This window comes from Bubalus bubalis, chromosome 7, assembly GCF_019923935.1.
Source record: "Bubalus bubalis isolate 160015118507 breed Murrah chromosome 7, NDDB_SH_1, whole genome shotgun sequence".
NCBI lineage: Eukaryota > Metazoa > Chordata > Mammalia > Artiodactyla > Bovidae > Bubalus > Bubalus bubalis.
Genome location: NC_059163.1, coordinates 2,216,331 through 2,230,936, shown reverse-complemented (window position 1 = coordinate 2,230,936; position 14,606 = coordinate 2,216,331). Strand labels below are relative to the sequence as shown.

At 62.6% G+C, this 14,606-nt stretch overlaps 1 protein-coding gene across 3 annotated transcripts in view; it reads right to left on the bottom strand.

The window, feature by feature from the left end:
* Positions 1-14,606, bottom strand: part of HTT (huntingtin) — a 129,172-nt gene that overhangs the window by 2,737 nt on the left and 111,829 nt on the right. For 2 of the 3 annotated variants that reach the window (XM_025289626.3, XM_044945562.2), the window contains 15 exons: positions 13,013-13,190; positions 11,967-12,062; positions 11,378-11,565; positions 10,075-10,201; positions 8,117-8,217; positions 6,919-7,073; positions 6,522-6,661; positions 5,237-5,319; positions 4,689-4,816; positions 4,460-4,589; positions 2,940-3,095; positions 1,647-1,837; positions 1,293-1,407; positions 966-1,179; positions 578-683 (listed from right to left, as the gene is read on the bottom strand). In XM_025289626.3, coding sequence (XP_025145411.3) covers positions 578-683; positions 966-1,179; positions 1,293-1,407; positions 1,647-1,837; positions 2,940-3,095; positions 4,460-4,589; positions 4,689-4,816; positions 5,237-5,319; positions 6,522-6,661; positions 6,919-7,073; positions 8,117-8,217; positions 10,075-10,201; positions 11,378-11,565; positions 11,967-12,062; positions 13,013-13,190 — 2,108 coding nt within the window. Of the gene's footprint in view, positions 1-577; positions 684-965; positions 1,180-1,292; positions 1,408-1,607; positions 1,838-2,939; positions 3,096-4,459; positions 4,590-4,688; positions 4,817-5,236; positions 5,320-6,521; positions 6,662-6,918; positions 7,074-8,116; positions 8,218-10,074; positions 10,202-11,377; positions 11,566-11,966; positions 12,063-13,012; positions 13,191-14,606 lie in introns of those variants that run through there. The other variant, XM_025289627.3, reaches the window with a different exon arrangement.

The window sequence follows — 14,606 nt, the reverse complement described above, 5'->3', positions numbered from 1 at the left end:
TCAGCTCTCCAGAGCACCTCATCCGGCCAGAGCGGGCCTGGAGAAGGTTCTGTGGAGAGTGCTCTCGTGAGCACCCGGATGGTCGCCTGCTGACCAGAGCTGACCCGAGCTGAGGGGTGCAGAGCAGAGCCAGCGTCCCTGAGGCCACAAACATGGCCTGAGAGGCCCGGGGCAGAGCCGGACGAGGCCCCCCAGCCGTCCTGGACCCCAGGGCACACATGTGGAGGCAGGCCGTCATCACCGGCTCTCAGGGATGCTGCCCGCTCGTAAGGCTGCCCGAGGGCCCCGAGAGCAGCCTCCTCCTCACAGGGCTCCTCCTCCTGAGCTGCTGCTAGCGCCGCCCCCAGGCCCTTCTCTACAGCTGGCGGCTCAGACGGCCGCTCCCGTCCTCTCAAAGGCCCCCGACGCCGCCACACTGCCCCTCGCCATCAGGACCTGGGCCAGCACTTGGGACAGCCCTGGAGCCACCTGAGTCCAAACCTGGGCGCTGGGTGCCAGGACGGCCCGCGGCACAGAGCCCGGGGCCCAGGCAGGGAGCAGGCCGCCCCCAGCTGTGGGCAGGCGGGCTTGCACTCACCTGTCAAAGAGAACAGACACCCGCTCCATGGCCACGATCACGGACTCGCTGTCGGGGACGGCAGGGCTGGGCTCGGAGGCTCGGCCTGGACTGACTTTCTCCTTTCCTGGAACAGAGCCATTTTGTGACGCTGGTTTGTAAAATTGGACGGTTCTGGGAAGTGGGCCTGGAGCTCACACAGGAGTTAACAAACTCCTCCTGATGGTCTGATACCGGGGGGCAGGGGCCCAGCCCCCAGGGCCCAGCCAAGACACAGGGCACAGGGGTCAGCCTGAGAGCCGCTCCCAGACGGGGCTCTGACCTCACGCAGCTTGGCGGCCCAGAGAACTGGAGGCCCCTCCAGAACCCCTGCGTCTGGAGCTGAGCGGCATGCGCGAGCCGGGCTCACCTGTGTACATGCAGGTGAGCATGAGGCCCAGGGCGGCCATGGCACGGTGCGGGCTGTGCACGTTCACCCGGTCCACGCTCAGCTTAACCAGGGACTCTGCGTCTGGCCGGGAGAGCTGCTCCGAGAGCAGGAGGCGCTCCAGGCCCCGCAGGACGCAGTGGTAGACAACGGACGGGGTGGCCTCTTCGCTTCCAGACAGCATCACCCCACACATCTGCGCAGAGGGAAGGCTTCCGGGTCAAAGGGCTGCCCAGCCTCCTCCCAGGTGGGAGCCTCTGCCGGCCCAGCCCCCAGTCGCAGAGCACAGCCCAGGCCAGGCTGGCTCACCTGTATGATGGAGGCCGAGAAGTCCGGGCCCACATCCAGCGGGTAGTTCTCGATCAGGTAGAAGGCCGTGGCGCACATCACCAGCACGTGCCGCTGGCTGTGCACGCTCACGCAGCTGAAACCGAGACGTCAGCCCAGGTGAGTGCACACGCCCGCCATGCTGTCTGCCGGCACTGCGCACTGGCCTCCCGTCTCAGGGACTCAGCCAGCGTCCCTGTGAGGAGGGCACCCACGTGGGCCCCTGCTGGCGCCTCAGCCGGGGTCTGCTGTACGCGCACTTATAGGCACCCCCACCCCCCGCCCCGTCGGACGAACCCGGGAGACCGCGGTGGGAGGCCGGCCGCGCCCACTCACTGGGCTCTGCCCTGGAGGTTGGACAGGAGGTAGTCGGTGACGACGGGGACGAGCTGCTTGGCGGTGTCGTCCAGGAGGTCGCACTCCAGCACGTACAGGACGCCGTGCAGGGCGCCCATCGTGCTGGGCAGGTGGCTGCTCCGGAGCGCGCTCTCCAGCAGCCGGCTGACCGGTTCCGCCACGGCCTTGTCCTGGGCACAAGCACACGGGGGCTGGGCAGGGCCCACACCCCGGGGGAGGCCGGGAGGCTGGCCTCGCACCACGGGGGCCTGCGTGCAGGGTTGCGGTGTCGCGGGGGCCCCCAGCACCCCTACGAGTGGGGACTCCCTGAGCCTCCATGTCACGTCTGTGCTCACACCCTTCTCCTGGGGCTGGAGTTCAGTGTGTGAGTGACAGAGGGACCCACGAGGCTGGCCCTGGGAAGAACCCCAGCTCTGAGTCTGTGACGGACTTCCCTGGGGACAGACCACCCCGCCCAGGGACAAGCAACCACTGCTGGCTGAGGGCCTTGTCTCACTCTGCAAAAGCCTCAGAGGCTGTCTGACTACCCCTCAGCCCCTGGGAGCTCTGCCCTGTGGTCCCCACGAAGCTGACACTGCAGAGGACTCCCTTCCTCCCACCCACAACCCAAGACCACCAACCACCAGCAGAGCCCACGGGCACAGCCTTCACAACCTGGGCAAGTCTGGAGAAAAGCAGAGCTTGAGAACTCCGCGGCTGGGCTGCGCGGCTACAGCCACAAAGGACGGGGCCCCGTCCCGAGTGGCGTGTGTCCCTGTCCTGGGGGACCAGTGCTGCCTCCCCACCAGCGGGGGTGCACCCCAGGCCGACCTGTCTAAGCCTCTTCTTGAAAGCATTACTCATTCCATTTATAGACAACACAGCTTTAGCCTTGGGGATTCAGGCCTGAGCACAATTACCGTGAGAATGAGCCCAGCAGCGAAAATTCCCGCGGAGACAAAAGGATCCCTCAAGCCTCCAGTCTAGCTGCCTCCACCTCCCGCAGCAACCCAGGGGGCCCCACTTGGGCTTCGAACAGCAGAAGCCAGGGGACCCATCGTTCCCACCCCTTGGACGGTGCTGCAGGGCACTGCAGGGGGCGGAAGCATTCTCAAGGGGGAGGACCTGGCCTCATGCCCCCTAGGGCACAGCCGAGCCCCTGGAGAAGGCACTGCACCACCTCAGGACCCAGGGCCATGAGAGCCCCACTAGAGGCCCGGCTGGCACCCCACGCTCCGCAGCGACGTGGGGCCCCTCCTCCCGCGGCCGAGGCCCCGCACGCCCTCCGCTCACCATCCCAAGGACAGCGGCTGCCTTGCAGGTGGCGGGCACCAGGTACTGGAGGAGAATCTCGTCTTCCGAGGGGTGCACCTTCCGCAGCTCCGTCAGCGTCAGGTACATCATCTCAAACTGGCTGCGCTCCGTGAACAAGTCCGAGACCACGAGGAGCTGGAGACGGACACGTGGTGGGAGGGGGCGGGTCACTCTGGGCTCCACACCCTGGAGCCGAACCTGCACCGGAGCCTGGGCCCAGGAGAGAAGGGTGCCCGCGGCCTCCCTGGAGCCGGGCTCACACGCTGCGGCCACCGCCAGCCCAGGTCTCAAAGCCGCGAAGGAGAAACAGGCGCCTGGCTTAGAAGTCAGTGCTTTGGCACCGATTCCTTCTGTCTCCCCAGAGTCTCCAGTTTCTCGCGTGACATCTGAAGATGGGCTCTGATCAGGCAGAAGCCCCCCGAGCACCGGGAGTGTGTTGGAGGCGGGGGCTGGCTGGTCTTCAGGGACTCTGGCAGCTGAACAACTTAGCCGGCAGGACTTCAGGCCACCCGTGGAGGCACGCAGGCCTCTCGAGGTCACGAGGTCAAACGCACTTCTGTAGCAACGCTGCCCTGCCCTGCCCCGCCTGTGCCCTCCCGCACACAGGCACAGTGCTGTTTTCCAGGAGTCACCTGATGTTAACAGACTGAGTACACAGGAGGCATGAGAACCCAGGGACTGCTGATGAGCCAGATGCTAGATGCAAAGCAACTAAAAACTCTTAAGTTATCATTTTTAAATAGACAATTTTTTTTTTTTTGTCATGCCATGTGGTTTGTGGAATCAAATCTGGGCCCACAGCAGTGCTGAGTCCTAACCACTGGACCACCAAGAATTTCTAGCAACTTGTTTTTTTTAAGATCTTTAGCAGTACTTGTAGTTTGTTGACTTCTTTGATAAAAGTCAATCTGCAACTTACAAATTAAAAATGAAGTTCTTAAAAATATCAACTTGACCAAATATCAAACAATCTGTAGAAACCTTTAAAGGAATACTGAGAAAAACAGGTTTTAAAAAAAACAAGTCACTCCGGAAAGGAGACACCTTTAGGTCAAAAGAACAGGAATAGCTAACGCGATGGATCCAGTCCCGGGCGGCCCTACTTCCGGACGAAACGCAGGTGACAAGCCGGCACTGAGTGAGTGACTTTTCAAAGCTCTCAGGTGTGACTTCAACGCTGCGAGGACTGACGGGTGCTGCCCATAGGAAGCTACACTTCCTGGCGGCCCCTCTGGGCTCCCGGATGTGAAGGACTCTGAGGCCAACCCCCCGACAACAACCACCCGGATGGGTGCTTGGCTGCTGGGGGGGTACGTCTGTCACAGGCCCGAGGAGACAGCGCTGCGAGGACAGGCAGTCCCGTGCCGACTCCACGATGCGGCCACTGGGCTGGGGCGTGCCTGCCCGGCACTGCGCGTGGAGGTGGCCCTCCCCTGGCCTCAACCTCCTGGCGTCTCCGCGCGGGCCCCGGGCACCACAGGGGCGGGCACGCCACTCACCGAGCGCACCACCTCGCTGATCAGGGTGACGGGAGTCCTCCTGGCGGAACTTGACGGCAGGATCCAGCGACTGTACAACTCAAGCAAAAACTGCGAACAGGAGTGGATGTCGACTCCAGCCCGGTGTTTCCTGCAATTTCCCCCAAAAGAGATGAGAGGTTCATCAAGAGGCCCCCAAACAAGGGACTGGTCGGAGCTCCCGCTCGCTTGGACAGAAGGCAGAGGGAACCTGGAGTTGATCGGAGATGTGGGCGGGGACGACGGTGCTGGGGCCTCGGCCTCCTCCTCCTCCTCGTCCCACTCCTCCTCTCGCAAGGGCGTGATGCTGTTCCCCAGCCACACCGAGTGGATGGACACCTTCAGGGGACACGGGACGGGGGCGGTGCTCAGGCGCCGGGCCCGCCTGGGGTCCCTGAAGCGAGCACCAACCCCCATCCCCAGGCAGGGCTTGTCAGACCCCCAGGGGTTCGGGGCTTAAGACCCCGAATGAGGCCCACGGGAGCAGCTGAGGTGAAGAGCCGCTAAGAAAGGGAATGTTGAAAAAGAAGAAAGGAAACTTGGCTGCTGAGGGATGTCAGGGTGAGGTCTTGACACAAAATGGAATGAGAAGGTAGATCTCTATTCAAAACCGATCCTCTCACCAGACAACACGTGTGGGCCCGTGTTTCTGAATGACGTAACAAAGCCCCCTACACATGCAGAGGACAGTCAGCTAGCTCTGGAGACGGGGGGTGTTGGGGAGGAACCAGCCCCGCTGGCCGCCCGCCGGGCACTGACCTGGCCAAGCTTGTAGCTCATGTCCCCCAGCTCACGCTCGGGGTTGAGCTGCAGCAGCAGCTTGTCATGGCTGATGAGAGCACCTGCGGGGCAAGGACGCATGAGTGTCCCCCCAGCGGGGAGTCCTGTCCCTGCACAGCCCTGAGTGTCCCCCCCAGCGGGGAGTCCCGTCCCCGTACAGCCCTGAGTGTCCCCCCAGCGGGGAGTCCCGTCCCCGCACAGCCCTGAGTGTCCCCCAGCGGGGAGTCCCGTCCCCGCACAGCCCTGAGTGTCCCCCCAGCGGGGAGTCCCGTCCTCGCACAGCCCTGAGTGTCCCCCAGCGGGGAGTCCCGTCCCCGCACAGCCCTGAGTGTCCCCCCAGCGGGGAGTCCCGTCCCCGCGCAGCCCTGAGTGTCCCCCAGCGGGGAGTCCCGTCCCCGCGCAGCCCTGAGTGTCCCCCAGCGGGGAGTCCCGTCCCCGCACAGCCCTGAGTGTCCCCCCAGCGGGGAGTCCCGTCCCCACACAGCCCTGAGTGTCCCCCAGCGGGGAGTCCCGTCCCCGCACAGCCCTGAGTGTCCCCCCAGCGGGGAGTCCTGTCCCCGCACAGCCCTGAGTGTCCCCCCAGCGGGGAGTCCTGTCCCCGCACAGTCCTGAGTGTCCCCGCAGAGTGGGGAATCCCGTCCCCGCACAGCCCTGAGTGTCCCCGCAGAGTGGGGAATCCCGTCCCCGCACAGCCCTGAGTGTCCCCGCAGAGTGGGGAATCCCGTCCCCGCACAGCCCTGAGTGCCCCCCAGTGGAGAATCCCGTCCCCGCACAGCCCTGAGTGTCCCCTGCAGAGTGGGGAGTCCCGTCCCCGCACAGCCCTGAGTGCCCCCCAGTGGAGAATCCCGTCCCCGCACAGCCCTGAGTGTCCCCCAGTGGGGAGCCCCATCCCCGCGCAGCCCTGAGAGTCCCCCCAGTGGGGAGCCCCATCCCCGCACAGCCTTCAGTGTCTCCTGCAGAGTGGGGAGCCCCGTCCCCGTGCAGCATATGAAGCTGGCAGGGCCAGCAGGGTGATATGAAACTATCACTTTTTCTCCATAACAAACCAGACTGAACGGGAACTGGCTGTGGGCTGAGCTGCAGAAGCTGGAGTGTCAGTGGTCGCTGACAAGGCGCCCACCCAGCCGGCAGCCCTGACGACTCTCTGGAGGGTGGGCCCTCCCGAGCCCCCACCCTGGCGCTGGGACAGTCCAGCTGTGCTCATGGGCACAGGGAGCAGGCTGACACCCCCAAGCAACCCACCCTCCCCACGAGCCCCTGGAACCTGTGGTGGCCGGGGCCAGAGACGGGACGGGGTCCCACGCCTGGTACAGGTGGTGAGTGGCGGCGTTTTCTCTCCTGGAAACCATCGCCTGGATCTCCTGTTCGACAATCCCTCTGATGACACTCAGCTTCCTCCCAAACCTAAGTTCAGAGCAAAGGTTACTGCCACCCGGCTCCTCCAGCATCTTCACAGTGAACCCCCTGGCTCCCAGCTTCGCCTCCAGGAAACACGGCAGAGCCAAGGCCCCCGGGGCCCTGCACAGGCGCCCCCTTAGCTCCGCCGGAGGCCAGGTCATCAGACTCAGCCACCAAACCACCCTGGCAGCAAAGGAAAGGGCACCTCGGCGCCTCCCTGCTCCCATGCAGCCGGGCTCTGGGGACACGGTTCTCGGGCCCACCTGGTGTCAAGGGCCTTCAGGGGCTTGTTCCGGGGCTGCTGCTCCAGGCAGCTCACGGCCGGGTTGCCAGCCACGGGCACGGTCATCGCGCTCAGCACCAGGGAGGTGATGGCCTGCACAGCCAGGACGTGGATCTGCGTCCTCTCCACGTCCTCCTGGAAGGAGAGCCCCAGGTCACCAAGGAGCACACCGCAGCACGTTACCTCCCCTGTGGCTGCCCGGCCAGGCGGCCTCACGGGCCCGGGCCCCGAGCAGGAGGAGGAGACGCTTCAGAGTTTCCCTGAAGATAAACCCAAAGGCTGGGGACGCCCGAGGAGCCGAGCATCCCTCCCGAAGGCCGGCCCAGCTCACAGGCAGCTGCTGAGGGTTCACGGAGGCCCTGACGCAGCAGAGAAAGGCTCCCTCTGACCCTGGAATTGAGTGTCCGGCCCCAAGCGGGACAGACGGACGTGCCTTCCTGCCCGGGGTCCCGGGGCATCTGCCTGAATTCACCAGAATCCACATGCATCTATGATTTGAGATAAATCTGATGGGCAAGCGGCTGCTTTTCAGAGCCAGCTTTCCTCCAGACACAAACCTCCAAATAGGAATTACTTTTTAAGAAACTGTCCTCAATTTCCTCACCAACTTGAAGGGCCCTGCATATGACAAGCTGCTAGCTCCTCTCCGATGAAAGTCACTCCTGGTAACGTCTGACACATATACTCTCTGAACTGCCGTTTCTGCTGCTTCATACCACACCTTCTACCTGAAGAACATGTGTCTGAGGACTTTTAATATTTCAGGCTTTCCTTTATCAGAAAATGTCTTCTATTAATTTTAAAGTACCATAATACGCATTAACACTCCAAGCCCCATAAAATTTTTGCAAAACAAGTCAAGAAAAATAAACACTGGTAATCATGTGTGGCCTCTAAGACACATCTTTCCTTTTTGATGAAATGTTGCTACACACCATACCTGAACAGTAAAAAGCAGAACACAAGATATATTTAAAAATGGACACAATCCTATGGCCTGGAGGCAGCACGCTGCGGTAAACGCCTTCCAGCCACGATCCTAGAGCACCCAGACACTGGAACACCAGTCAGGACGTGACTGGCGTCCCGTTTACCAACTGGGTGAGACAGGCGGAAGGGCGTGCTGCCCCGGCCCCCACGCACGGGGTGCTTCCGTGTGAGCCTGCGCGCAGCCTTACTTCCGGGGGGCTCTCCTCCTGCTCCATCACGAGCGGCTGAGTCACCAGGACGCCGAGGAGGGTGGCCCACGTCTCCTCAAACTGGGTGCGGCTGGTCCACCCTGGAACGTGAATGTTGCTTTAGACAGACGGTCCCCGCTGCTCCGCTTTCTCTGTGAGACAGGGCAGTGGGCACTCTGGCTCTCACTGGCCAGGTGCCCACAGCCACTGCCCAGAGACTCAGGACGGCACTGCGGTGCAGCCTCACTGCCGGCCGAGCCCAGCGGTGAACAGACCAACACGGCTGTTGGTGGTACAGCCCAGGTGGCCTGGTGTGAAGCGCCCTCTGGACCCTGCCGTGTGGACGTCCGAGAGGGCGACGCTCGTATGGGGTCAGAGTGCCCTCTGCCCAGCTTAGCAGGGGCTGGGACGGCCTTACTTAAGAGTCACACCCCCAGACCGCATGGGTGTGTCCAGCCTCCACCGTGGAACCACACCGGAGCGGATGCACAGGCTGCCGGGTGAACTCTACGTCAGGGCAGCGGCATAAAAGCTTAGAGCAATGGCTGCCCTGACCCCGTCAAGAAAGACGGTAAGTCGAGACAGACTGCAATCTGTAGGGCAAGTCCAGTCCGTGAGGAGAGCGTCTCAGGGGCCATTCTCAGGCACCACCGTCCCAAGCCGCTCTCAAGGTGGTCCTGGGTGAGCAGTTATCCCAAGGGCCGTGACTCTAGAGGGGAGGAGGCCATGCCACTTGAATCAGGGCTACAAGGGGCAAGAACGGGGTGCCAAGGACAGAAAACCAAAGCCGCAAACGTCAGGAACTCTGTTGACCTGACGTGGACAGACAGAGCGGCTGATTCAGGTACGGAGCAGACACACAGACGAGCTGAGGCAGGGGGCCTAGACAGACGTGTGCTGACTCCCCGGGAGGAGAGAGGAAACGAAGGACCACGAGCAACAGCGGCGTCCGGGGAGGCCTGCAGGCCACCTCCAGGTGAGCAGGGACTGACGACGCAGATGGGGAAGCACAGAGACACAGGGCGCGGGGGTCGGGTGGGCTGGGGGAGGCAGGGAGCCGCCAGGGAGAGGGCGGAGAAGTTCTGAAGACAGCGGCCTCGGACTGCTGCTCAGACTTCGCTGTGGACAGAGAGAGGGCTCACCGCTCAACTCAGGGAGGAGAGGTGGCAGCGAGGTGTCTGCCGGCCCACGCCCCAGGGTCGCTGCAGCACAGACCCCGTGCAGGCTGAGAGAGGAGGGGCGCTGGGCAGAGGGGCCGACGTGGGGCTGGGGCTGGCATGGAGTCGCCCTGCTGGGCACAGCCTCGCGGGGCCTGCCGATGGCAGCGCTCACGCACCAGGGCCACCTCCAGCCACGCCACGGGGACGAAGAGGGCGAACTTCCACCACACTGCAGGCAGCAAGGCAGCGTCCTGAGGGAAGCCTGGGACCCTGCTGCTGACGGAGACGTCGCGCGTCAGGGCCCCTTTCCGTTTCTAAGGTTGCAGCAGTTGTGTGAAACAGCCGCCATCCGCATGCCACGGGCGGTCGAAGTGCAGTCCTGGGGGTCAAAGTGGCTGCCCCGCAGCCCAGTGCTGTCCCCCTGGGGTCTGCTGCCTGCCTGCCTCATGGAGCACACCGCTCTGCCTGGCACACGGGGACCGGGGCGGCAGCGATCACAGGCGGCTCCCGCAGGGAACCCCGCACCCTCCAGCCGAGGAGACACAGGCCAAACCCGGCTCAGCACCGCCCATCACGGGGGCACCGCCTGACCTGACGTGAACACGCGGGAAGAAACGCTCTCACACACACACGTGCACACACACTTGTCAACGTGACAGCTTTGTGTGTATTACGGAATGTATGCACGCGATTGTGTCCTGCCTCTACTCTTTACTGGATAAAAGAAGGCAGACCCCACCACCGCCCCAGCTCCCAGCAAGCATGTTAGGGTGACGCACCCGCAGGGCCCTGGCCTACCCAGCGTGTTGATGCGGTAGATGAACTCTTTGAAGACCTCCTTCTCCTGAAGGAACTCCACGGGGATCTCAGGGAACACTGTGCCAAAATCCCCGCCCGGTTTGGGCGACCATCCGAGTTTCCACACCTAAGAGGGTGGGAGAGAAACAGTGAAGGCAGGGTGGCCGGACAGGGAGGGCACCCGGAAATGCGCATTCTCTCCCCACGGCTCCCTGGCTGCAGACACGGTTGAGCGGGGGAGCTTCTCCGAGTCCAGCTTCGTCGCCCAGCGCTGCTCCAGCAGCAGGAGCCCAGCTCCCAGCCGGCCCCGGCTCGCGCTGGATCCCTGAGTCCGGCCCCCTGGTCCAGCAGCTCCAGCACCTCTGGCAGACACTCTCGAGGAGCCATGTGGGGTGCAGCGCTTGCGCGAGGAGCCTCATCTACGGGGTGTGGTCTGTGCGGGCCAGACACCGGGGCCTCAGGACTGTGCCTTCCTCTATCTGCTCCCCACTCCCTCCCAAAGGCGAGCCGGCTCAACACCTGCAGGGACGGCCCGAGGGCAGCGCCAGCTCCCCAGCTCTCCTCCCAGTTCCATGGTGACCTCGGGACAGCAGCTGCTGGGCTTTCCCTCAGAAGGAGCCCCCGAGTGGGACTTCTTCCCTTCCCATAGCAAAATCCTCTTCAGGCCAAGGGCCCCCCGCCTCCTCTGAGCAGCCACTGCAGAACCTCGTGTGCACAGAGGCTGCGCCCCACCAGCTGGCACACGCCCTCCCCAGGCAGCAACAAGCACCCGCCTCAGGCCCCGGCCCGCCTCCCCCGGCCAGCTGCAGCCCCGCACCCTGCTCGTCCAGGCCCTACCGGTTATCTGGAGCCAGGTCCTTTAACAGTGCCCACTGGATCCTGGTTCCGGTTCCGAAGCTAGCTTTGGAAGAGCAGCTGAGCTGCGGCTGTGCCAAACCCCTGGGCCGCCCTGGGGTGACTGCTGACAGGGAGGCACGTGAGGGGGTGCAATTTCTGCTCTCCCACTAAACAGACGGGTCTGAGGACCTTAGAATCGCACCTGGTGCCGTGGGGGAAACTGCCTCGTTTCGCCTCATTTTGCCATGTAATCCCTCACTGTTTCAGAGCACTGCTACTAACGACCGAGCCACGGCGCGCCCGAGGAGCCCGGACGGGCGTCTTGACGGCACACAGGAGCACGCCGGCCCCCGTCAGCGGGCATCGGAGCGCTCACGCCTTGGCTTCCTGCTCAGGGACTCCTGAGCTGGGGGCCTGCCGAGAGTCTGCCTCGTTTCCGTCCTGCACCAGGGGAGGGCTGACTCACCAGGGGCGGGACGCGCGTGTAGCTGTTGACAAGGGGCAAGCGGGCCAAGCTGATGATGATGTTCCTGAGCACCGGCGTGAGGAACGCGGGCGTGTGGCTGTTCCTCTTGTGGCCCAAGGCCAATACCGACGGCAGGCACTCCACCATCTCGGCCACCATGCCACAGGCTGCAGCGATGTACTGAGGGTCTGAACAGACACCGCCGTGAGAGAGGCCCCTTCTGTTGAAACACACCCCGAACCGCCGCGCCGCCCCCGACATGCCCGGCCTCACAGGGTGGGAGGCCCAGGCCCACCATGCGCCAGAGACGTGACTTGTCCTGGGCACCTCACATGGACTCATTTACTTCACCCTCCTGCAGCCCCATCAGATGAGCGGGACACCCCCGCGGGGTATGAGGTCACAGAGAGCCAGGCGGCGGAGCATGCCCACAGCGGGGCGGGCAAGACGCCATCTCCCAGCTCCAGGACAAGCAGGACACAGCCGAGGACGGGTCAAGCGTCCACACTGACCACGTAGGAGGACTCTTCAGTGAATGAATCTCAAGTCCCCGAAGACTCGACGTAAGAGAAACGACCCCGAGACTTACTCTGTGTGTCTGAATCCGCGTTGTCCTCTCTGGCAGCCTTGGGGGTGCTCGTCCTTCTTTCTGGACTAAGAAGCTGGTCCCCGGGCTGCACCACAACTAAAATCACAACAGAACAAACAGAAGAATTCCAAAGCATGTCGACCGTCCCTTTCTATTCAGATTTTTACATTCATGCAGCCTATGAATGCTTCCCAAGTGACAGATTAGGTCAAATGAGGTTGAAGTTTCCTAGATTCAACTTGGGACAACTTCAGACCCACTAGACTCAAGTATCAATCTCTAGGTTAATCTGAAATGCACCAGGATCTGGACTTCTACACTTGGATTCCTCAGTCCTTCTGCTCTCTGCCACCTCTGACCCTGAGGGCTTTTATCAGACAGCTCATGATCCATTACTGCTAACAGCGTGCCTGGAGCCTCCAGGAAGCTTGGCTTTGATAAATCACTCCCTGGATCTTCGTTTTCATGTTACTACAAATGCACAGATGAAAACAATTTAAACAATGAATCTTCAAAACACCACTCTATATTTAATTTAAAAATACAAAACATCAAGACACCCTCTCACATGTAAACTATAAAATCCAATTTTAAAAACATTTTGGCTAATGACCCTCGTTAAGGACACTGTCCCTTGCAAAGAATAAGACACTTTTATTTCAAAATTAATGCAGTATAGAAACAAGCATTTTGACTAGAACAGAAAAAAAGTGACTTTTTGAAGGTAATCTTATTAGTCTTGTGACAACTCACAACTAAAGAGGGAACCGCCAACTAGGACCCGAGATCAAAGGGCCAGAAAGCAGATGCAGTTTTTAATGGAAGCTGAAATTCCAAATCTACACAAAAGCAAATTCAAGTCAAATTCTAGTGCACACTCCAGGAGCCTGGAGATGAAGGCAAGGCCCGTAATTCCTCCACCTCCTCACTCCCGATTCCCAGCTCAGCCCCTGGAGAGCAGGTGGCAAACAGCCATCCGCGACTAGCCCTGCAGCACGGACCACGGCTTCAGGGCCCGAGGACAGCGCGCCCTGGTATCGACTCACTGGCCTCCAGGATGAACCGCACACAGTGGATGAGGGAGCAGGCGTGGGTCACCATGTCGGGCGCGGCGAGCAGGCTCCAGAGGCTGGGCAGCTGCAGGGCCAGGCAGCAGCAGTCCAGGCCCGCCTGCAGGTCCAGGCTCAGCGGGACCCTCGCGTGGATCAGGTGCCACGACAGCGCCTGTGGGGCGGGCCGTGTGAAGGAAGGCCCCGGGCCCCGTGCCGCCCCAGGGCCCGCCGTCGGGCACGTCGAGACGGCCCTCCGGAGCCACGGCTCTCAGGCCACCACTCCCAGCTCCTCCAGCCCAATCCCGACCCACTAGCTCACTGGGGGACGCCTGCCTCATCTGGTTGCCCTGTCTTCAGCCTCTGTGCCTCCAGCTCTGACCACTCAGGCTGCGGGCCAGGCGCTCCCCTAGAGCTCCCACAGCCCGGGGGCTCCCACAGCCCGGGGGCTCCCACAGCCCGGGGGCTCCCACAGCCCACAGCCCGGGGGCTCCCACAGCCCACAGCCCGGGGGGCTCCCACAGCCCGGGGGCTCCCACAGCCCACAGCCCGGGGGGCTCCCACAGCCCGGGGGCTCCCACAGCCCACAGCCCGGGGGCTCCCACAGCCCGGGGGCTCCCACAGCCCACAGCCCGGGGGCTCCCACAGCCCGGGGGCTCCCACAGCCCACAGCCCGGGGGCTCCCACAGCCCGGGGGCTCCCACAGCCCACAGCCCGGGGGCTCCCACAGCCCGGGGGCTCCCACAGCCCGGGGGCTCCCACAGCCCACAGCCCGGGGGCTCCCACAGCCCGGGGGCTCCCACAGCCCACAGCCCGGGGGGCTCCCACAGCCCGGGGCCTGGCCTCGGCCACAGTCATGGAGGCTGAACCCGACAGTGAGGCTGTGCTGGCTGCTTCTCAGCAGGTAGAGCCTCTCAGCCCGACTTCCCTCGTCTGTGACACGGGACCAGCAGCCCTCACAGGGCTACAGTGAGCCCTGAATGGGATGCTGCAGGGAGGGCCGCCCTGCCCGTGGCGACGGCAGCAGCCTGGGCAACATCACCAGGTGCCTGTCTGCCAGCCTTCCTGTGGCCCCAGCACCTGAAGGGCGGGGTCACAGCACTCGGGCTCATCGCCTCAGGAGCAAACGTGTGAGTGCCCTGTGCACGCCGCTGTCTCCCCACAGCCCGGCGGCGGGGGTGTGGGCACTGTTCAGGTGTCTGCCTCCCAGGGTGCAGGCCGGGCGCTTCTCCAGAGGGCACATGAAAGGACCGTGGCCCACCCTGTGCACACGTTTCGGGTTGAGGGTATTTTTAAGTGTTAACACCAAGAGCATTCAATTCCCCACAGCTGAAATAGCAGGCTTATTGCTCAATTTGAAATATAACAAATTTCTCAGATCGCTACTTTTTAAGTGTCTAAAATTAGAATACTCACGACTTTTACTCCCTGGAAAAAATTTTAAATGGATGGCTTGTACTAAATCAAAAAACTTTCTCGGCATCAAGGAAACAGACTCACAAACACACAAACAAGGCCTCCCCGCCCTGTACCTGGGAGACCCCGGGCAGGAGGCCAGGTCCCAGGTCCGACTCGTCAGAGTGCCCGCCCC